We start from the raw sequence: 18519 nt of genomic DNA, 5'->3' as shown, positions 1-18519 counted from the left end.
GCGGGTTTAACCTCCAGTACTCAGCAGGCTGGCAGGCCAATGAGAAGGGCAACGAAAGGTGCTGGACACTCGAGGTCGAGACGATTGAAAGACAGCTAAACCAACAGTCATGGACCCTCCCCGAGTTTGGCCTTTCCAAGCCAGCCGCTACTATTCTCAGCTCACAATTTCCCATACGCGGTGCACTTTGGTATGATCTTGAATTGTACTTTGCACCACCCCCTCTCCCCCCTTCAACCCGCCAGACAATATACCAACCAACTAGATATTCTACACCCTACACTTATACCCTTCCTACATCTGTCAAAACCCCTCCTCCCATATCCAGATTCAACTCCCATTGTATACCATAAAAAACCCTACGTTTAAACCAACCAACACCGCCCCTACCACCACCCTTACCCAGCTTCAAACCCATAAACCTTACGCCTCGCTCGCCATGCCATTTGTTATAGTGTGAGTCTCCCGTTGTAGTCGACCAAGAAAATACCGCCAATCCATGCCATGCAAACCCAAAAATAAACAAATATTTTAAAAAGGAAAAAAGAAAAAAAAAGACTTTCCACCGAAAGAGAAAGAAAAAAAACCTTTGCTTTTTGAGAGCCCTGGGGTATATCCAAAACCAAACCACGCAGCCAGCATTCAAAGCAACAAAAACAAACAGTATAAACAAGACGCCAGAAACAGACACCCAGTCCCGTCTTGTAACACACACACAGCGACTCGTACATCGTATCTATACCAGAGCGGCGCCACAGAGGAATGACTACCGATCCTCAGCACTAGCCTCACTGATATCCGCAAACTCGACCCTCGTCCTCAACGTGCTCCCCCTGAACGGCGGCTGGCCCAGCCTCGACCTGATGATCCCTGGAGTACTTCCCAAGCTACCGTTCGCGCCGTACTCACTCCTCAATCCCCGCTCCAAGGGGCTGGGGAGGATAGCAGACGGGGTAGTCGTGGGTCGATAACCCAACGGCCGCAAAGTGCTAGTCCTTCTCGTGGGAGTGCTCATGAACCCAGGATCATTGGTCTCAGCATCAGGCAAGAAGCTAGTCTCGTCAAATTCGAGCATTGGGCCAAGACTTCTGGAGCGAGTGGAGAAGCGAGCAGAGGGTGGTGGGTTGCGGCCGAGTAGGGAGACGGTTGGAACACGGGGTGTTTCTGGGTAGGTAGGGCGGGAGAAGCGAGAACGGTCGGGGAGGGTGCTGGTGTTAACAGTGACCAGCTGGCTTGCTGTGAAGCCGCCTGGGCCGAGGGTATCATCTCCGGACCCGTGGGTCCGAGTCCTGTTGCTGCGGCGGGACATGATGCTGGCTCTCGGATCAAGCTGTGTCATTTCCGGATTGGCCTCCTGCTGCCACTCGTCCAAGATCTGGCTGCACCAACGCTTGTCGTTTCTTTCCTTGACCGTGAGAGCCATGCGGTTCCTGCTTGTCTGCTGCAGAGCCTCAAACTCCCAAGCCTGCCAATACTGACCAAGAGTCTTGTCCTCGTCATAGTTGATGGCATACTCAGCGTTTGCCTGGGCTTCGTGCAGCTCCTCTATCCAGTTGTTGCAATGGACCTCCAATTCGGCGTCCACGGCCACATCCTGCATATCTCCGGCTGTCCTTGCAACTTCGAGCCAGTGATTGAGTTGCCCGTTGATATCCTGACTCTCATAGTGAATATTGGTATCATGAGCATATCTGCCAGTGTCCACATGATCACCAGCAAAGTGAAACCACCACTCCAAGCAGGAACTCGCAAGTTTGACTTTGTAATCGCGCCGAAACTGCCGCAGCGAGCTCATCAACCTCTCCCTTCGCTTCTTCTCCGTAATGACCGGCCACTTGTCCAGTGTTCCAATAACACGGAAACGCTTGACCATGCTGTCCGCCTGTCTCGCAGCACGACGGTCCCTCTCCAGAATCGCCCAGTGGTAATCCAGCCACATATCCACAATCGGCCTGCAAGTGCGAAAGATATTCACCACATCTGCATTCCGTCGATGCTTCCAGGCCACCCCCACATCCAGCGCCATCAACCACTCATCCACCACATCACCCCACACATAATAGTTATCCATGCTGATGGCCTTTCGTTCGTCAACCGCTCGTTCGTTCTGTGACCTAAAAGCAGCAGCCTGCACCTGCTTGAGCGTCCCCTCCATCGCCAACTCGTCCGTGTAACGTCTCCAGAACCCGAGCCGTTCCTCGTTCGCCCAATGCGACAGCACGTCGAGTATCGTGTACTGGTCATCGCGCTCGGTAAACATCTTGAGCTTCGTCACGTTCTCCCACCGGGTGAGAGGTTCTCTGAGCAGAATCGCGTCAGCATCTTCGGCATCCTGAAGAGCCCCTTGAAAGGCCGAATACCACGTATCCAAAACGTGATACCTTGTGTCTTCCTCGTCGGCATCTTGATACCATCTCAGAAGTTTATTGAGCCTTGCCTGCTCCTGCCAGTACGCCATGGTCCTGCGGCATTCCTGTCTCAGTCCCTCGACGGTGGCTTCCATGGCCGTGTCCTGGAGGTAGAGGGTTTCTTCGTGCCAGATGCCGGTTGCCTCGTCGAGCACAAGTCTCTCGTCCACGTCAATGGCTAGCTCGTGCTGATCCATAGCATCATTCGCCCTGTCGAGCCAGGTGTTCAGGCTGAACTTGAAGATCCGAACCGACCAGAATGTGTCCGCAAGATGCATCTTTTGAATTTCCTGCATGATGCCCAGACATTTCTTGATGAGGGCATGCTGGTCCGTCTTGATCGCCACCTTATGGCGAACCTCGGAAAGCAGGGTAGTCTGGCTCCATTTCTGCAGCGCATGCATCAGGATAAAGTTGGTAACCTTGGCCTCGTCCTCGATGAGCTGCTGGCGCCAGGCTTCAAAAGCCTTCTTGCGCACCAGATGTCTTCGGGCTACCGCGGTCCGGTCGCGTTCATCCAGCGCAAAGTCGTGCCAGAACGTGATCGTGGTACGAACAGTGTAGATTTCGTATACCCTGGTCGCGCGTTTTTCCATGCGCTCGGTGTACTCCCGGTGCTCGACAAACGCCTGGATATTGGCCTGTTCCTCCAGGAGGGCCCAGTATTCTTCCTTCCAAACCTCAATAACCTCATTCTTGAGGTCGCGGTCCTCGACATCCTCGGCAACGGCCAAGAGTTCACGGTTCGTATCCTGGGCGATTTGGAAGTAGTATTCCCACGTCTTGAAGGCATCCTTGACGAGTGCCTCGTCCTCGGCCATCTTGAGCTGCGCCAATTTCGCCTCCAGGGCCTGGATATCCACGGCGGAACGATCTCCATGGGACAATGCGGAAGATTCCTGCTGTCGGGGCCGGTCGTCGTCTTGGGTCGGAGCGGTCGAGTCGCTCACACGTCGTGCTCCGTTGATGATGTCGTCGGAGCGAGGCGAGTCGTACACCGGCTCAGTATCCGCGATGGTGGAAGGGGATGCGGGCCGTCCTTTGTTGACACCGTTTCCGGCAGTGGTCACATGTGGCCGGGTACTTCCCAAACCACGCGGGAGATTGACAACGTCCTTGACCGGGACATGCGCGCGAAAATGCGCTGGAATGTGCGGCCCGCCTTGTTTGGGTCGCTGATTCTCTACTGCATTTTCAGTCGCGTCCTCCAGCTCGTCATTGCCCGCTTGCTCGTTTTCCCGGCGCCAATTCGTAATGTGCCGCAGGGCTTCCCTGTTCCTCGTGGCTTCCCTCGTGGCCGAGCTCCAGTTCTTGATATTTTCCTTTGTCGTTGCTTTGAGTACCGGCCGTGGGTCAGCGTGGACCACTCTTCCGTCCCTTCCCAAGCGGCTGAACGGGCGCGTTGATTCGTCGTCCGAATGGTCGCGCCCTGGTTCGTCCAAGAACGATACCGAGTGAGATCTCGGTCGCGATCGTGCGCGAATAGGTAGTTCATAAGTCCCTTCATCCGACACAACGGTTCCATCGCTTCGACGGGAGACAGAACTATGCCTGCGCCGCCTCTGCTGTGGCAACTGTTGCCGGCGGGGGGTGGTGCCAAGCTCGAGTTCGACCGTGGTTTCTTCCTCAGTGAGTGGGAAAGATCGAAGTGAGTCAGGTCTGGTGGGTGGACTGCTCGGAACAAACTCAAGTTTGATACCCATTCCTTCTAAGACGGTTCTAAACTTGTGGCTGAGTGTCTCCCCCGATCGCTGCCCCCCAATCTTAAAGATGAGGCGCGAGATGTGGGAGGGAGGGTCATCTGGATCGTAGCCATGGTTGGGGAGGATCTCCTCTGCCGCGCGGAAGAGGGCTTCTGTAGGTAGTTTGTCTCGTTCTGGTAGGGTAGGGAAGATGGACTCTCCCAATGCGACGATCTCGTGGATAAGCTCAATGTCTGGAGCGCGAGGTCAAGGTTAGCTTCAGTGGGCGCGGCGCAAAAGCTTCAAGAGAAACCAACCTTCATCTGAATACGGCTCGTGGAGCTGACTGCTATTGCTGTTGACAAAGGTGTTGGAAGAAGAAGGAAGCGGAGGCCCAGCCCTGCCGTCTCGGAGGGGCAGAGAGGAGTGAGGCGGCATGGGAGAGGGCGCCACCTCCAAGGCATGATAGACTTTGACGTGGGCTGATACAATTCGAAAATGTGTTGTCTTGTTCGTAAATTACAAGCAAAAGCGTACAGCAATAGTTGGTGCTAAACAAGGCGTGTGTCTTGGCCGACAAAAAAAAACAATGAATCGCAGCAAATGCACAAGCCGGGCTCGGCCTTGATTTGAAGTCGCGAAAGCACCGGCGGCACAGCAACGGCAGTGACAAAAAAGCCGCCCAATGGATGCGTGGAGAAGGAAAAAAAGGAGGTGCAATGGATGGTCGGCCGGCAGGGGACGGGGGTGATGGGGGCGCGTGTCGAAGTTGCGGATGGTGAAGCCTCAAAAGTCGCGTAAAGCGACGGGCGTGACATAAGGTAGGTAATCCAGATGGCTGGGCCTCGATGGCCAGCAATGATTGGACAGGAACGGTTGGGAGTTTTGTTTGGCGCGCCAGGGCAGAATCCAGCAAACGGCGGGCCAGTGCGCGCCTTCGAGATGCCAAGACCTTCGACAAGAAGCAAGTCAAACATCATGCAAGACGGGATAGGGGAACCCGAACCCTCGTGAACCACTCATTCTCTCAAGTCCACGAGTCGACAGTTCAAGCAGTTTCAGACAGGCCCTCGACACCCATCTCGACTTAATAGCTGTTCCGGCTCAAGCTTTAAATTGGGCAGCAAACGCAAACATGACCCAAAAGACTCGTCCCATCCAACGGTTCGCTCAAGCTGTGTCAAAATGCACTGCTGAGGTGGGGCAACCACGGAGCACACATGTTGAAACTCGACACAAACTAACAATGGAAGCAGGCTACCGTATATGGTCAATGTGTGGTTGCCGACTACAATTCCGTACACAAGAACCAATGTGCCAAAGAATTTATGGCGTTGAAGAATTGTTACCTGGTGTGTGCCCCTTGTTAACCCCTTTTTAGTTACCCAGCTGTTGCTCCAAAATAATACAAGCCAACGTTCTGACAATAACCATCATCTAGGCTGCCGCAAAACAGGGTAAATAGAAAATAAAAATAAAACCAAAATTTCGCAGCATTGATACACTATTCGTCTAACGTTGTTTCATTTTGCTACACGCCTAAGCTACTGGATATCATGAAACCTTTTCTTTTAGAGCTTGAGGAGACGCAGCAAGAAAGTAGCCTTTTGTACTTCTTGCTCTTCCTCAGCAATGATGCCCTCCTCCTTCTTCTCGGGGATCTGGCCCATAATGTGGGTGACCTCATGCTTGTCAATCGGCCTCCGCAGAGCCTTGGTAATAGTCTCATTGTGGGACTCAAACACCTTCTCCAAGCCAGTGTTCTCAGGATCGCTGAGCACTCTGTACTCCATCTTGATGTCATCGGTGACCTGAAGACCAGCCTTCTTGCGCAGCCTCTGGACTCTGTTGATGATCTCACGAGCAAGACCCTCCTCGGCAAGGCCGGGGTAGATCTCGACATCGAGAATGGTAAGGACATCGTTGTCGGTGTTGGTCTCCAAGTTCTTGGAAGACTCATCCTCCTTCAACCCACGCTTGACAACCAGGTCGCCAGCCTCGAGGGTGATGCCGTCCACCACCAACTTACCAGTCTGAGTGTAGGCATACGCCTCCTCGCTGGTGACACTTGGCAGCGCCTTCTTGACCTTGCCCATGTCCTTCTTGAGCTTCTTGCCAAGTACGGGCCAGTCAGCCGTGACGCTGTACTGCACACCATACTGTGCCTCATCCGAGGTCAGCACAATGTCGCGGATGTTGAGCTCCTCAGTGATGTAATCCTGGAGCGACCGCACGTCTTCCAGATACTGTGGGTCGTGATGGATGACAATGAGCGTCTTGAGGGGCTGCTTGAGACCGATAGTACGTCTCTCGCGGGAGTATCTGCCCAGCTCAATAACTTTCTGCATGCGCTGCACTCTGCGCTCAACGTCGGGGTTGAAAAGCTCTTGCCTGACTTCGGGGAAGGGAAGGAAATGAACACTGCGGGGGTCCTGGCCCTGGAGCTTCTCAGGGATGGAAGGGAGGAGCTTCAGGTAGATGGTATCAGTGAGGAAGGGAGTGAAGGGTGCCAAGCCACGGCACAGCGTGAAAAGAACCTCAAAGAGGGTGTTGAGAGCGTGGAGGGTGTCCTCAAGACCGTTCTCACCCTTCAACCGCTTCCGGTTGAAACGGATATACCAGTTGGTGGTGTTGTCAATCAACTCAAGAAGCTTGGGCACGACAGTGTACAGACGGTAGGCTATAAAACAGGTTAACACGGGCTCAGATTCCAGGTGACACAATTTTACCTACCAGCCATCTCCTCGTTGACAAACTTGAGCAGACTCTGGCAACTTGCCAAAATCCACTTGTCCATAACATTGGTGTTGGACGACTCCATGCTGGGGTCGAACTTGTAGTCAATATTCTCAACCTTCTTGAGGAGCGCAACTTGGCCCTCGAAGAACTTGTAACTGTTCCAGAAGGGAAGAAGAACCTTGGCCACGACCTCCTTGACACCAGACTCCTTGAAGCGAAGAGGCTCGGCTCTCACTACAGGCGAGTTGATGAGGTACAGACGGAGGGCATCAGAACCATACTTGGACATGACGACGGTGGGATCTGGGTAGTTCTTCAGGCGCTTGGACATCTTCTTGCCATCCTCAGCGAGCACAATGCCGTTGACGACACAGTTCTTGAAAGGTGAGATGCCAAAGAGGTGGGTGCCAAGAACGAGAAGAGTGTAGAACCAGCCTCTGGTCTGATCAAGGCCCTCGGCAATGAAGTCACCAGGAAAGCTCTTCTCAAACTCCTCCTTGTTCTCAAAGGGATAGTGCTTGCTGGCATAAGGCATGCTGCCAGACTCAAACCAACAGTCAAAGACCTCCTCAACGCGCTTGAGGGTGCCCTTGCCCTGCTTGCTGGGAATGGTGATGTGGTCAATCTTGTGACGGTGGAGATCTGCGATCTCACCCTCATAGCCACTCAGCTCCTTCAGCTCCTCAATGCTGCCAATGCAGACACGCTCCTCTCCGTCATCACTGATCCACAGGGGGATGGGAGTACCCCAATATCTGTTACGGGACACGTTCCAGTCCCGAGCATTTGCGATCCAGCTTGCGAAACGCTTCTCTTTGACAAACGAGGGAACCCAGTGCGAGCCCTCGATGTTCTCGAGCATCTGAGGAATGATCTTGGGGATGCGGATGAACCAAGAAGGCACAGCCTTGTAGATCAGAGGGGTATCGGAACGATAACACATGGGGTACGAATGCTTGTACTGAGACTCAACAATGAGCCTGCCAGTGCCCTTCAAGTACTTGATAATCTCCTTGTCGGCCTTCTTCACGTGGATGCCGGCAAAATCGGAAACCTTGCTGGTGAAAACACCCGAGTCATCAACCGGGTCGGGAGGAGGGCGCTTCTCGGTCACAATGCCAGCCTCAACGGCTACGTTGTAATCGTCCTCACCGAAAGCCGGGGCCTGGTGAACGATACCGGTACCACTTTCTGCCGTAACGTAAGTGGCGTTGAGGAGCTTGAAGGCGACATCCTTGTATTCCTCATAGAAGTAGTCGAATGGGGGCAGGTACTTCCACCCGAGCATGTCCTTGCCCTTGTACTTGGCGAGGACCTTGAACTTGGCCTTCTTGGGGTCCTTGTAGAGCGTCGAGAGCAGCTTCTCGAGGATGATGAAGTTCTTGCCCGTCTTTTCGTCGGCAATCTTGACATATTCGAAGTCAGGATGCGCCGCCAGACCAGTGTGAGATGGCAGGGTCCAGGGGGTGGTTGTCCAGGCGAGGAAGTTGGTCTCGGGCTCGTCGACGAGGGGGAAGGCGACGACAACGGCGGGATCGGTGACATCCTGGTAGTTCTGGTTTGCCTCAAAGTTGCTCAGAGCAGTGGTGAGTGCGGTCGAGTAGGGCATCACACGGTAGCCCTGATATACCTCTCCCTTATCGAACAGCTGCTTGAACACCCACCACTCGGACTCCATGAAAGTAGGATCCATGGTCTTGTAGTCGTTGTCAAAGTCGATCCAGCGACCTAACCTCTCAATGGTGTGCCTCCACTCTTCGGAATATCTCATGACAATTCCTCTGCACTCCTCGTTGTACTTCTCCAGACCCATCTCCATCACAGCGGCCTTGCCGGAAATACCGAGCTTCTTGTCGATCTCATGTTCGATGGGAAGACCGTGGGTATCCCAACCAAAGCGGCGCTCGACATGGAAACCCTTCATGGACCAATACCTTGGGATAATGTCCTTGATGGTGGAGGCCAGGAGATGGCCATAGTGAGGCAGACCCGTCGCGAATGGGGGGCCATCGTAGAAGGTGTAGTTGGGGTTGCCAGCAGAGAGCTCGACCTATGCTATGTATAAGCACACGCACCACCACAGCAGCAGCAGCGAGGTGTAAAGGTTGGCGCCCTGGTCGCGCCAGGCGGTGTGCGCACCTGTCTCTCAAAGGCCTTGATCTCGCGCCATCTTTGGATAGTGGCCTCCTCCTCCTTCGGGAAATCGATGGACATCTTGAAACCAATGCGCTCGCAGAAACCGCCCTAGTAACGAGGGAGATGTTAAAGGTCAGTCCTGTGGTCCTGCTGGCAACACGAAAAACAGAGAAGGAAGAGAGAAAAGGCTATAGGCATAAGTGAAAAGCGGGCCTGACTCACTTGGGATACAGGCGGTGCAGAAGTACCGGTAACTGCTTGGAGGGCAATAAATTTCGAAGTTAAAGTGTGACTCGAAATTCAAAGACGATTGCGCTGGCCTTCTGCCCCAGAACAACTTTTGGAGGGGTTGACTGCGGGGTCTGGCAGCAGCCTTGCAGCGCCCCGCAAAAATCAACCCAATCGACTGTTAGAGCACAACTCTGCGACACGCCAAGATCACAGCGCATCTCGGCCTCACATCCGCCATCCAGCAAGTAGCCCCCTAACGCCGACCAGGGTTATGATAGGCCTGTGATCCATCCATCTTAGCGCCCGTGCTGACCCTGTCACTGCTCTCCCCTCCCTGTCGGTGCCCGTGGCAGCGGCAGGAACAACAACATCCTGGGCCTGTGACGGATTGAGTTGCCATCACAACAATTGCCCCTTTTCCAGCTGACCTTTTGTGTTTAAGGCCAGATTGGGCTTTGCCAGACTTCATTCTGAAGAGCAAAAATGCACTCTGCGTGAGCGGGCATTTGTACAACTCTTCTGTGGCTAAACCGGGGATCCGATACCGCTTGTCGATAAGATCAACCACCTGGGCCCCCAAGGTGCCCGCCAAGGCTTGCTTCCCGTCTCCGAGACTGTACATACATACATCATTCTCGACTTGTCTCCGACTCCTAGGACGACCCTGTACCCGATTCTGACTGTCGAACTTGCGCTTCGCTGCGCCGGCGGATTCCAGCAACATGTCTTTTCTTTTTGGGCGGACGCGCACAAGGACCAATGCGACCGACCTGCCCAAGCAGGCGAGGGAGCATATCTCCAAGTTGGAGGGACCGCAAGGAGGGCCAAAGGTAAACATTGATGATTCTACAATGCGCCCAACAAGATCTAATCAGCCCAACACAGGCAGATGAGCTAGCAAAGGTTCTATCGCAAATCAAAATGGTTCTCCAAGGCACTCCCGGTATGTTTTGCTCTTCTCAACGCTTCCCCGCACACATAAACTAACATCTAATGTCCCCAGAAGCCGAACCCTCCCCCGAACAAATCTACCAATTGATCACCGGTATGATCGAAGAAGATGTCCTCTACCTCCTCGCCGCCAACCTTCACCGTCTCCCCTTCGAATCTCGAAAAGACACCCAAGTCATCTTCTCCTACATCTTCCGGTTCCGCACCCCCGCCGGCGTTCAGAAACCCGAACCCTTGGCCCTGGCCTGGGTGGTAGAAAAGAGACCGCAAGTACTGGTCGAGCTATGCAAGTCGTACGATCACAAGGAGAGCGCTACGCCGGCTGGGACAATACTGCGCGAGGTTCTCAAGAATGAGGCCGCCGCTGCGGTGATACTGTACGACGACGGCGACGAGATGGGGTCCAGCTCGAGGGGCTTGGGCGCTATCAACCCCGAAAGGCCACAAACTGGCAACGGGGTTTTCTGGAAGTTTTTTGAGTGGATAGATAAGAGCTCTTTTGAGGTGGCGGCGGATGCTTTTACCACGTTTAGAGTGTGTCCCCTTTTACCCCTTTATTTTCTGTCTCCCTTTACTAATCCCCCCTACCAAAAAGGAACTCCTCACGAAACACAAAGAACTCGTCCCAAAATACCTCGCCGTCAACTTTGACCTCTTCTTCTCTCGGTACAACTCGGTCCTAGTTCAATCCAACAGCTACGTCACCAAGCGGCAGTCGATCAAACTGCTCGGCGAGATATTGCTCGACCGATCAAACTACAACGTCATGACCGCCTACGTCGACAGGGGGGAGCACCTGAAGATCTGCATGAACTTGCTCAGAGACGACCGGAAAATGGTGCAGTATGAGGGGTTCCACGTTTTCAAAGTCTTTGTGGCGAACCCGCACAAGAGCGTGCCGGTGCAGAAGATATTGCTGATGAACAGGGAGAAGTTGCTGCACTTTTTGAGTCATTTTCTAGAGGACAGGACGGACGATGAGCAGTTTATTGACGAGAGGGAGTTTTTGATCAAGCAGATTAGGAACATGCCGAGTCAGCCTGTTCAGCCGCAACATCGGTAGGGCCGAGGTGGTGGTGGTGAGGAGGGGCGGCAGCACTATCAGCAGCAGTATCGGGAGTATCAGGAGCAGCGGGGGAGGTGTCTGCAGCAGCAGTGTGAGCAGCAGGAGAGGCGCCAGCAGCAGCAGCAGCAGCAGAGGCGGGTTTAAAGGTGCCTAGGTTGGTTGGGATTGTTTGGGATGGATGGATTGACATTGGTGGAAATCAAATTGAGTTGTCGTTGTTTGGTTGGTTTTGTGTGTGTATTGATGGATCGATGGGCCCCGGTTAGGGTGGGCTGGTTGTTCGGTTGGGTTGGGTTTTTAGGTGTTGGGTTTTTGCATCATGTGAGAAAACGGGAGGAGTTTTTTTTTTAGAGAGTGTGAAAGAGAAATAAACGGTAATGTAATTACCTCGAGAGTAAGGGAGAGAAAGAGATAAAGTACTACTGGGACAGACAGATACAACAATCATTGTGGTCTTACTGTAGGGGGGAGGTTTGGAGAAAAGGGTAGCTTGTGTAGTTTGCATTGTCAGATGAGAGGAGACGATGGGGCCTGGAACCTGGTAGAGATACTGTAGATAGTTTTCAACTATAATGTTCCCAATATGACCACTGAAAGGACGTGGGTGCCACACTCTCCTTATTATCAGAGACCTACCAGCCATGTCACTGCTCAGTAGAAGAAAACGAAAGTTTTATGAACAACAATGCTCTTCTCAGCAATATAAGTACACTAACAATTGGAAGTCAATACTTCGGACTAGTCTCGCTCTTCTCCGAACCCCCAGTGTCATCCTCAGTTATGACCCTGTATCTCAAACATATGTCCTTGTCCCAAACCTAATATTAGAAAGCAAAGATTCACCTTGAAGACCATTTTCCAAACGCAAAGTCGATGTTCGCTAGTAATTTGCCTCAATACCGCCTCTTCAGCAAAACTCACGGTCCGAAGCAAATAGGTCCCTCTTCTCGATGAGAAACCGGAGAACCAGTCGAACCAAACCCAACGCCGAACAAGATGCCATGATACCTCACCCATCTTCATTGCCGAATTATGCCCCCCCCCGGCCCCCCCAAGGCAAAAAGCTAAAAAAACATCGCGATATCCTCGTAGACCACCCCTCCAGCCCTGCCACTCACTCCGAGCGCGGCTCAGCAAAATTCCCCACAACCAATCCTGAGAAGGCCACTCGGGCCCCTTATCCTTCCTCGTCTCCCCACTAAGCTCACACGGCTCACCACTAGGGACACAAATCATCGCATCCTCAAACGCCATCACCTCAGCCTTCGTCGTATGAACCTGAACAGCTCCCATCTGGGCCTTGTGTTCCACCACATTGGAGAAAATATTCTTGATCCGACAGGCAAAATAAAGAGTGTGAACCTTGGCAGAGGAACTCGACTGCGATGAAACCTTGCGATGCTTGGAAGCGGCATCCACAGAGGACGCCTTGCGCTTGTGAGTGAGTGCAGCCTCGTCGTCGTCGTCGTCGTCATCGTCACCAGAACTGGCAACCTCCTTGCCCCTGGAAAGAGAAATCTCATTCTCGTCATCTTCGCCATCCTCCAGGTGCATGATATCAGAGAGAACAAGACTCTCCCGCTCAATCCGCTCCTGTCTAAGGACGTACTGCCGGATCTTCTTCTCCGTCAGGGCAAATCTCATCACACCGCTCCACCGGTTCAGCTCAAGAGAGCCAGCGAGCATGTCTTCCCCGCCGTCGGTGGCAAGCTTGATGGTCAGGCTGCCTGGGTGAATCTTAACCCCCACGACAACGTAGTTGACACTGTACTCGCCTATCAGAGAAGAGAGGAGTGGATTACTGGTAGTTGTCGTAAAGGGGAACTAGGCACAAGCCCTTTGGGAGATGAAGCCGGGGACCGCTCGTTAGCTGACGAAGCCGGGGACCGCGTGTTGGGTGATGAAGCCGAGCGCCTGGCAGCAGTCTTTCTGGCAACGGTAAAGTGCACAAGCCGCTTTTTGGGGGTTTTCTCGACGGTCCCGTTGACTTGGCTGATACCTCTTTTCCTGAAAACGGTATGCATTGAAGGTAGCTGGGGCGGAGCGTGGGATGGAGAGGGCGATGAAGAGTGGTACGGAGAAGGGGAGGGTTCGTAATCCTCGTCTTGGTCCGAATCATTCTCATCTTGCTCAATGAATTTAGCCAAAGGAATTTTGGCATCCTCTTTAGCAATCTTTTGGCTGTCGATGGCATCATCATCGGCTTCACTTCCCTTAGCCTGAGTGTTCGTGGTCACCTCAACAGCCCCCAGAAACCAAAAACTATTCTTCTTGGGGCGCCCACGGCCCCTTTTCTTGACACCTTCAGTAACAATAGCCGTAAGGGTAGAGCTAGTGTCAGTCTCAGAGTGTTTGAAAGGTTGCAAACGGCTGACTGTGCCCTGGGCACTCTTGACGGGGGTGTCGGATTTTCTGGGACGCCCTCGGCCACGCTTGATTGGCATATGCTCGACTTCGTCAAACAACTGCTCGTTCGAGTCAACCTCTTCTGTCTCCACGGTCTGGGTCTTCTTGGGACGGCCGCGACCGCGACTAGTGATGCTATATGGCTTTCCATCAGTGAATCCAGTGGAGAGACCAAGAAGCTCGGCGCGCAATTCATCTTTGGTCGTAGTTATCGTGGCTGCCGTGACTGGGACTTTCTGGGACTTGCCACTCGCAACTTCCTCAGGAGAAGCCTCTGGCACTGGCTTCTTGGGGCGACCAGGTGGCCGGGGAGCTGTTGCGGGTTGCTTGAACGGCGTGGTTTCCTCGGGCTTGCTTGGACCAATGGTGTACCTTCTTCTTCGGGCGGCCACGGGAACGAGGCGTGGGAACAGGTTCCTGGGGTTCGGCAAGTTCTTGTTCAGACTCAGGAGCTTCTTCCTCAAGATCAACAGGCTCGGATTTCTTTTTGGGCCTGCCACGGCCGCGAGGTGTTACACTAGGTGTAAGGGTAGCTGCAGTGTGGTTTTCACCCACAGCTATGACCTTTTTGGGACGGCCACGAGGTCGCGGAATAGGTTGTCCCACGTCCTCATTGCTGGCGGTCGCGGTACTAGAGCGACTAGGGGTGCGTGCCTGTGAAAGGTATCAGTTATTGTGTTACTCCCCAGGAGTGTGAGGATACTTACCATTGTCTATACCCAGCTTAGAGTCGCAATTGTCGATATTGGTCCTCAAATCCTTGGTTGTCGGCCTTCTGCAGAGAATTTTACACTGGCGAGTGTTACGTTGTGGGAGTGAGTGAGTGAGTGAGTGAGTGAGTGAGTGAGTGAGTGAGTGAGTGAGTGAGTGTGGAAGTGTGGGAGTGTGGAAGTCGTGTGAGAGTGTTGGGGGGTGGTGAAAGGGAGAGAGAGTGGGGGTGAGTGAAAAGAAATCGAGTACAAAAGACTGGGTCTTGTATGGATGCGTGAGAGCAGAGAATTTGATCCAAGTAGGTCGACATTGCCGTCACGAGTTTATTCACTTGGCCGAGGCAAGAGCTCCAAACCCAAGTAAAATGGGCTCCCAACGCAGGTAGGTGAATCCACAAACGACCTTAAGCATGCTCCCATTTTTTGACAACCGAATTCGCTGAACTGAGTATCTGAACTCAACAAATCTAAGTTTATTGTGAAAAAGTGACCAGTAAACCACCGGCCGTCAACATTCCTCCTCACGACGAGCCGGGCCTGCGCCCTAAGCTCCAACATCGCAAACTCTACATTACCAACATACCATCCATGCACTATGCCTGATAAATATCAGTGTAGCAATCTGTCAATTATCGGTAAGAGTCACCGGCAAGAGTCATGGCCGCCCAGTCCCATACGATAAGGTTGAAAATGAGCAATAGATCATGGTAAAGGTTACAGGGCTGGCGTCCGGCGGTCTCGTTGTGGAAAGTATGTTATATCCTACCAGGCATCTTCGATGTTTCACGTGCTGTAAGCATCACCCTCAAGTAAAGACACCCTCCCTGTGTCAGTCACAGAACAAAGCCATACTCATCATAGGAGACACCTTTCTCACCTGCTGAATGCACGTTCGATTTGCGTGGGAGGATTAGGTGTGTTTGGGATATGACGGTGGAGAAGATGGATTTTAGAGGTATTTCCGCAGGGAAGGGGAAGTGTTTCAACAAGTGGAAGTGGAAAGAAGGTGGGAGAGACGAAGTATCAGCGTCTGTTACGGCGGTTGAGAACTGTTTTCATGATGCAGATGAACACGTTCTGGACAAAAGATCTGGTGGCGCAAGTCAGCAAATATAACTCCCAACTTACATCTTTTAAATAGAACATGGGCCTTTCAGCTGTCCCTTGCAACTAATCTATTACTTTTAAACACCTATTGATCATCTTTAACATATCTTGACTATTTTTTGAGCATGGCTCAGGATAATGTACGCTTATAGACCATCTTGAGATGTGTTGTTGAGAGCGGGTCTTCTGTTGGTGGAGATTCTCCGCAGTTTTAGCCTATCGCATTCTTAACAAGATAAAGTGCAAATCGCCGAGAAAAAGCATAGCTCTGTTAGAGCAAGATAAGGCAAGTCATCTATGGAACTCCAGCGAAATGCCCCTCACTTAACCCATCCCATGAATGACATCTGAAAGGCGTTCACTTCACCCAAGATCTCACAAACCAATCCCATATTCGATTATTTGTATAACCAACCAAAATACCAATCGCATAATGAGCGAGACTGCCGAAATGAAAGTAGACCCAGCCAGAGCCAGCGCCCTCATCTCGCAATTACAGGGCGTCAAAGATAAAATCGCCGTCGTTGCCAAGGGGCGTCCTGTGAGTCTTTGTCTTTTCACCTTCAAATCTCACATTACAAATATCTAACACCAACCCCCAGGTACGACTCGTAGCAGTCTCCAAACTCAAACCCGCAAACGACATCCTCGCCCTCCATGAAGCTCCTGAGACAAAACACCTCTACTTTGGGGAGAACTACTCGCAAGAACTGACCCAAAAAGCCGAGCTCCTCCCCAGGACGATTCAATGGCACTTCATCGGCGGTCTTCAATCAAAACACACTAAAAACCTCGCCAAAATCCCCAACCTCTTTTGCGTCTCCAGCATCGACACCCTCAAAAAGGCTGAGCTCCTTGACAAGTACCGCGGTGATCAAATTGCTGCAGCGACCAACCCGGATATTTTTGGCAAGATCAAAGTTCATGTGCAGGTCAACACTTCGGGGGAAGAGTCCAAGTCGGGATGTGCACCAGGGCAGGAGACAGTGGAGCTGTGTAAGAAGATCGAGAATGAGTGCCCTAATTTGGAGTTGTTGGGGTTGATGACTATTGGGGCAATTGCACGGAGTAGGGAGACGACACCGGAGAATGAGAATGAGGATTTTCAGGTGTTGAGGGAGCAGAGGGATTTGGTGAGGAAGGAGCTTGGGTTTGGGGAAGAGAGACTGCTGGAGTTGAGTATGGGGATGAGTGAGGACTTTGAGGGGGCGATTGCGATGGGGAGTGATGAGGTGAGGGTGGGGAGTACGATTTTTGGGGTGAGGGGGCCGAAGAGTGAGGCTGTTGTTGTTGTTGCTTAGGGGGGAGGTGTATGAGATGGGATGTTATAGCGAGTACATACTTACACCAACATGAGATGAGTGTTGCGGCCATTATTGGATGGTGAAGTTCACACGTTAGGACTCAGGGGTACAGCTTGGATGGGATGATTCTTCTGTATTGGGGCAACGGAAGACCGGCAGCGTCGAAAAGAGCAGGAGGCCGGCCTTGTTGCAAAAAGGGGAAGCTTTTCCGAGCTCAGTGAGCATATTCATCAGAGGAACATGATAACGTGGGAAGCTGCATGGCTGCATGGCGTTCAGGGGTTGCACCCAGCAAGACATCCCTCTCGTCCTCGAAGAGGCCTGCGCATGACAGATGGTGATGATAGTGTAGATACCAAGCACCCAAGCAGGTATGCTTTGACCCTCGCCACCAGAATACTTACCTGCCTAGTAGCGGTGCCTGCATCTCGTGGTATCATAATCCGACTGATGCCGCGGCGCGAAGTCATGTTGGAGATGACTTCTACCGGGTAAAATAATGTGATGAACCCTGAGCGCATGGCTTGGCATCCTGGTACCAGACTTTAAAGTCGCACTCGTAGCATTTTAGACGAAGATGTAGCCTCGTTGGGCTCAACAGTCTCTTCTCAGTTTTTTTTTCGACTGAAGCCCACATGCTGTGGTTGTAGTCCACGCTTCTTAGGTTGTAGTTCCCGATATCATCGACGAGCGGCTGTTACGACGTAAAGGATGCTATTTTTGTCTTGAGTTTTATGCGAACCTATGATACCATCATGCTTCTCATCGTTTTGGAAGATGTATAAAGCAGACGGATTGTCGTTTTGGATTGATTAATTCTTGGTCTCAGCAGCAGCATCATCTTCTCAGTCTTGCAATCACCTACCCTCTACCCGTCATCATGAAGTTCACCACCGGTCTTGCTCTTCTGAGCGCTCTTGCCACCTCCACGGCTCAGATCCTCGTCCCTCCAGGACCCGTCAAGGGCCCCAATACTCTTGTCTTCAAGCAGATTGGCGGCATCCCCAACAATGAGTGCTTGACCTTCACCAACAGCGTATGCTCTTCCCATGAACCTACTTTGAAAACCAGCACACTGACAAGTCTATGCAACAGGGCGAGATCGTCCAAGCCGCCTGCGCCTGGACACACGCCGACAGACAAGTCACACCCGGCAAGATCTTGGGGACCGACGTCCTCATTGTCCAGCGGGGCTTTGCTGCCCCCTTTCGTGGTGACCTTGTCGGCAAGACAGCCTGCGTTGCCTTCAACGAGACCACCTTCCGCGCCGAGGACTGCTCGAGGAACGACCTGCTGTTTGTCAGATTCGATGTTGGCAACGGCCGGATTCAGGCCAATGGCGCGCCCGTTTGCTTGAGCGGGTATGATAGCAAGGCTTTCGTCAAAATTGATATCGGCCTCCAGAGGTGCTCGCAGTTCACCGTCACTGCTGTTGCGCCTACCAGGCCATAAAAGGGGCACACGCACTGGGAGGAGGAGGAGGAGAGTCTTCATGATGTGTGTAATTAGCGTAATCTTGGGGTTGGGGGGGGGGACTTGAGATAGATTCATTTTGAGATGGAGCCTTGATACAACGGCCAGGGGTAGAGCTTGTATGACATCAACAGAATAACTATCGCGTGAAATATTTATAAGAACCAAGTTGGCAGAGACCCAATGTTGCCTTGTGGAGGGGTTGCTCGAGTTATCGAGTCGCACACACACCGTATTTTCGACCCCACTCTCATGCTTGGGATGCAACGGGAACACACGCATATTATATGTATGCTGAAGTGTAGC

At 52.5% G+C, this 18519-nt stretch overlaps 7 protein-coding genes across 7 annotated transcripts; 4 read left to right on the top strand and 3 right to left on the bottom strand.

Moving 5' to 3' along the window:
- Positions 1–454: 454 nt before the first annotated feature.
- On the bottom strand, positions 455–4984 carry QC762_604320 (uncharacterized protein). The gene is made up of 2 exons (XM_062892128.1): positions 4408–4984; positions 455–4344 (listed from the first exon to the last, which is right to left on the bottom strand). Exons 1-2 carry the CDS (start codon positions 4526–4528, stop codon positions 767–769), a joined length of 3699 nt encoding a protein of 1232 aa, XP_062740205.1. The 5' UTR covers positions 4529–4984; the 3' UTR covers positions 455–766.
- QC762_604315 (uncharacterized protein) lies at positions 4876–5662 on the top strand. The gene is made up of 3 exons (XM_062892127.1): positions 4876–5288; positions 5347–5442; positions 5532–5662. The coding sequence occupies exons 1-3, from the start codon at positions 5226–5228 to the stop codon at positions 5553–5555; spliced, it is 183 nt and encodes a 60-aa protein (XP_062740204.1). The 5' UTR covers positions 4876–5225; the 3' UTR covers positions 5556–5662.
- Positions 5598–9204, bottom strand: ILS1 (isoleucine--tRNA ligase). Its single transcript, XM_062892126.1, has 3 exons — positions 8969–9204; positions 6824–8879; positions 5598–6770 (listed from the first exon to the last, which is right to left on the bottom strand). The coding sequence occupies exons 1-3, from the start codon at positions 9041–9043 to the stop codon at positions 5662–5664; spliced, it is 3240 nt and encodes a 1079-aa protein (XP_062740203.1). The 5' UTR covers positions 9044–9204; the 3' UTR covers positions 5598–5661.
- A 346-nt stretch (positions 9205–9550) lies between these two features.
- HYM1 (Hym1p) lies at positions 9551–11807 on the top strand. The gene is made up of 4 exons (XM_062892125.1): positions 9551–10026; positions 10082–10139; positions 10200–10681; positions 10743–11807. Exons 1-4 carry the CDS (start codon positions 9919–9921, stop codon positions 11208–11210), a joined length of 1116 nt encoding a protein of 371 aa, XP_062740202.1. The 5' UTR covers positions 9551–9918; the 3' UTR covers positions 11211–11807.
- A 1184-nt stretch (positions 11808–12991) lies between these two features.
- QC762_604290 (uncharacterized protein) lies at positions 12992–14233 on the bottom strand (the record flags this gene model as incomplete). The annotated part of the gene is made up of 2 exons (XM_062892124.1): positions 12992–14102; positions 14184–14233. 2 exons carry the CDS (start codon positions 14231–14233, stop codon positions 12992–12994), a joined length of 1161 nt encoding a protein of 386 aa, XP_062740201.1.
- A 1544-nt stretch (positions 14234–15777) lies between these two features.
- On the top strand, positions 15778–17167 carry QC762_604280 (uncharacterized protein). Its single transcript, XM_062892123.1, has 2 exons — positions 15778–15977; positions 16039–17167. Exons 1-2 carry the CDS (start codon positions 15870–15872, stop codon positions 16735–16737), a joined length of 807 nt encoding a protein of 268 aa, XP_062740200.1. The 5' UTR covers positions 15778–15869; the 3' UTR covers positions 16738–17167.
- Positions 17168–17293: 126 nt separating this feature from the next.
- On the top strand, positions 17294–18417 carry QC762_604270 (uncharacterized protein). Its single transcript, XM_062892122.1, has 2 exons — positions 17294–17776; positions 17836–18417. The coding sequence occupies exons 1-2, from the start codon at positions 17621–17623 to the stop codon at positions 18190–18192; spliced, it is 513 nt and encodes a 170-aa protein (XP_062740199.1). The 5' UTR covers positions 17294–17620; the 3' UTR covers positions 18193–18417.
- The last annotated feature ends 102 nt before the right edge of the window (positions 18418–18519 follow it).

Source organism: Podospora pseudocomata, chromosome 6 (assembly GCF_035222375.1).
Source record: "Podospora pseudocomata strain CBS 415.72m chromosome 6, whole genome shotgun sequence".
Taxonomy (NCBI): Eukaryota; Fungi; Ascomycota; class Sordariomycetes; order Sordariales; family Podosporaceae; genus Podospora; species Podospora pseudocomata.
This window is presented reverse-complemented; position numbering and strand designations above follow the sequence as displayed.

Coding starts and splice junctions, on each gene's coding strand:
- QC762_604280 (XM_062892123.1), top strand. CDS start 15,870: ATGAGCGAGACTGCCGAAATGAAAGTAGACCCAGCCAGAGCCAGCGCC. Junction 15,978..16,038: donor TCGTTGCCAAGGGGCGTCCT/GTGAGTCTTTGT, acceptor ACCAACCCCCAG/GTACGACTCGTAGCAGTCTC.
- HYM1 (XM_062892125.1), top strand. CDS start 9,919: ATGTCTTTTCTTTTTGGGCGGACGCGCACAAGGACCAATGCGACCGAC. Junction 10,027..10,081: donor GACCGCAAGGAGGGCCAAAG/GTAAACATTGAT, acceptor AGCCCAACACAG/GCAGATGAGCTAGCAAAGGT. Junction 10,682..10,742: donor ATGCTTTTACCACGTTTAGA/GTGTGTCCCCTT, acceptor CCTACCAAAAAG/GAACTCCTCACGAAACACAA.
- QC762_604315 (XM_062892127.1), top strand. CDS start 5,226: ATGACCCAAAAGACTCGTCCCATCCAACGGTTCGCTCAAGCTGTGTCA. Junction 5,289..5,346: donor TGTCAAAATGCACTGCTGAG/GTGGGGCAACCA, acceptor CAATGGAAGCAG/GCTACCGTATATGGTCAATG. Junction 5,443..5,531: donor CGTTGAAGAATTGTTACCTG/GTGTGTGCCCCT, acceptor ACCATCATCTAG/GCTGCCGCAAAACAGGGTAA.
- QC762_604270 (XM_062892122.1), top strand. CDS start 17,621: ATGAAGTTCACCACCGGTCTTGCTCTTCTGAGCGCTCTTGCCACCTCC. Junction 17,777..17,835: donor GCTTGACCTTCACCAACAGC/GTATGCTCTTCC, acceptor TCTATGCAACAG/GGCGAGATCGTCCAAGCCGC.
- QC762_604320 (XM_062892128.1), bottom strand. CDS start 4,528: ATGCCGCCTCACTCCTCTCTGCCCCTCCGAGACGGCAGGGCTGGGCCT. Junction 4,345..4,407: donor CGAGCCGTATTCAGATGAAG/GTTGGTTTCTCT, acceptor CTCGCGCTCCAG/ACATTGAGCTTATCCACGAG.
- ILS1 (XM_062892126.1), bottom strand. CDS start 9,043: ATGTCCATCGATTTCCCGAAGGAGGAGGAGGCCACTATCCAAAGATGG. Junction 8,880..8,968: donor TCAAGGCCTTTGAGAGACAG/GTGCGCACACCG, acceptor TACATAGCATAG/GTCGAGCTCTCTGCTGGCAA. Junction 6,771..6,823: donor TGTCAACGAGGAGATGGCTG/GTAGGTAAAATT, acceptor CCTGTTTTATAG/CCTACCGTCTGTACACTGTC.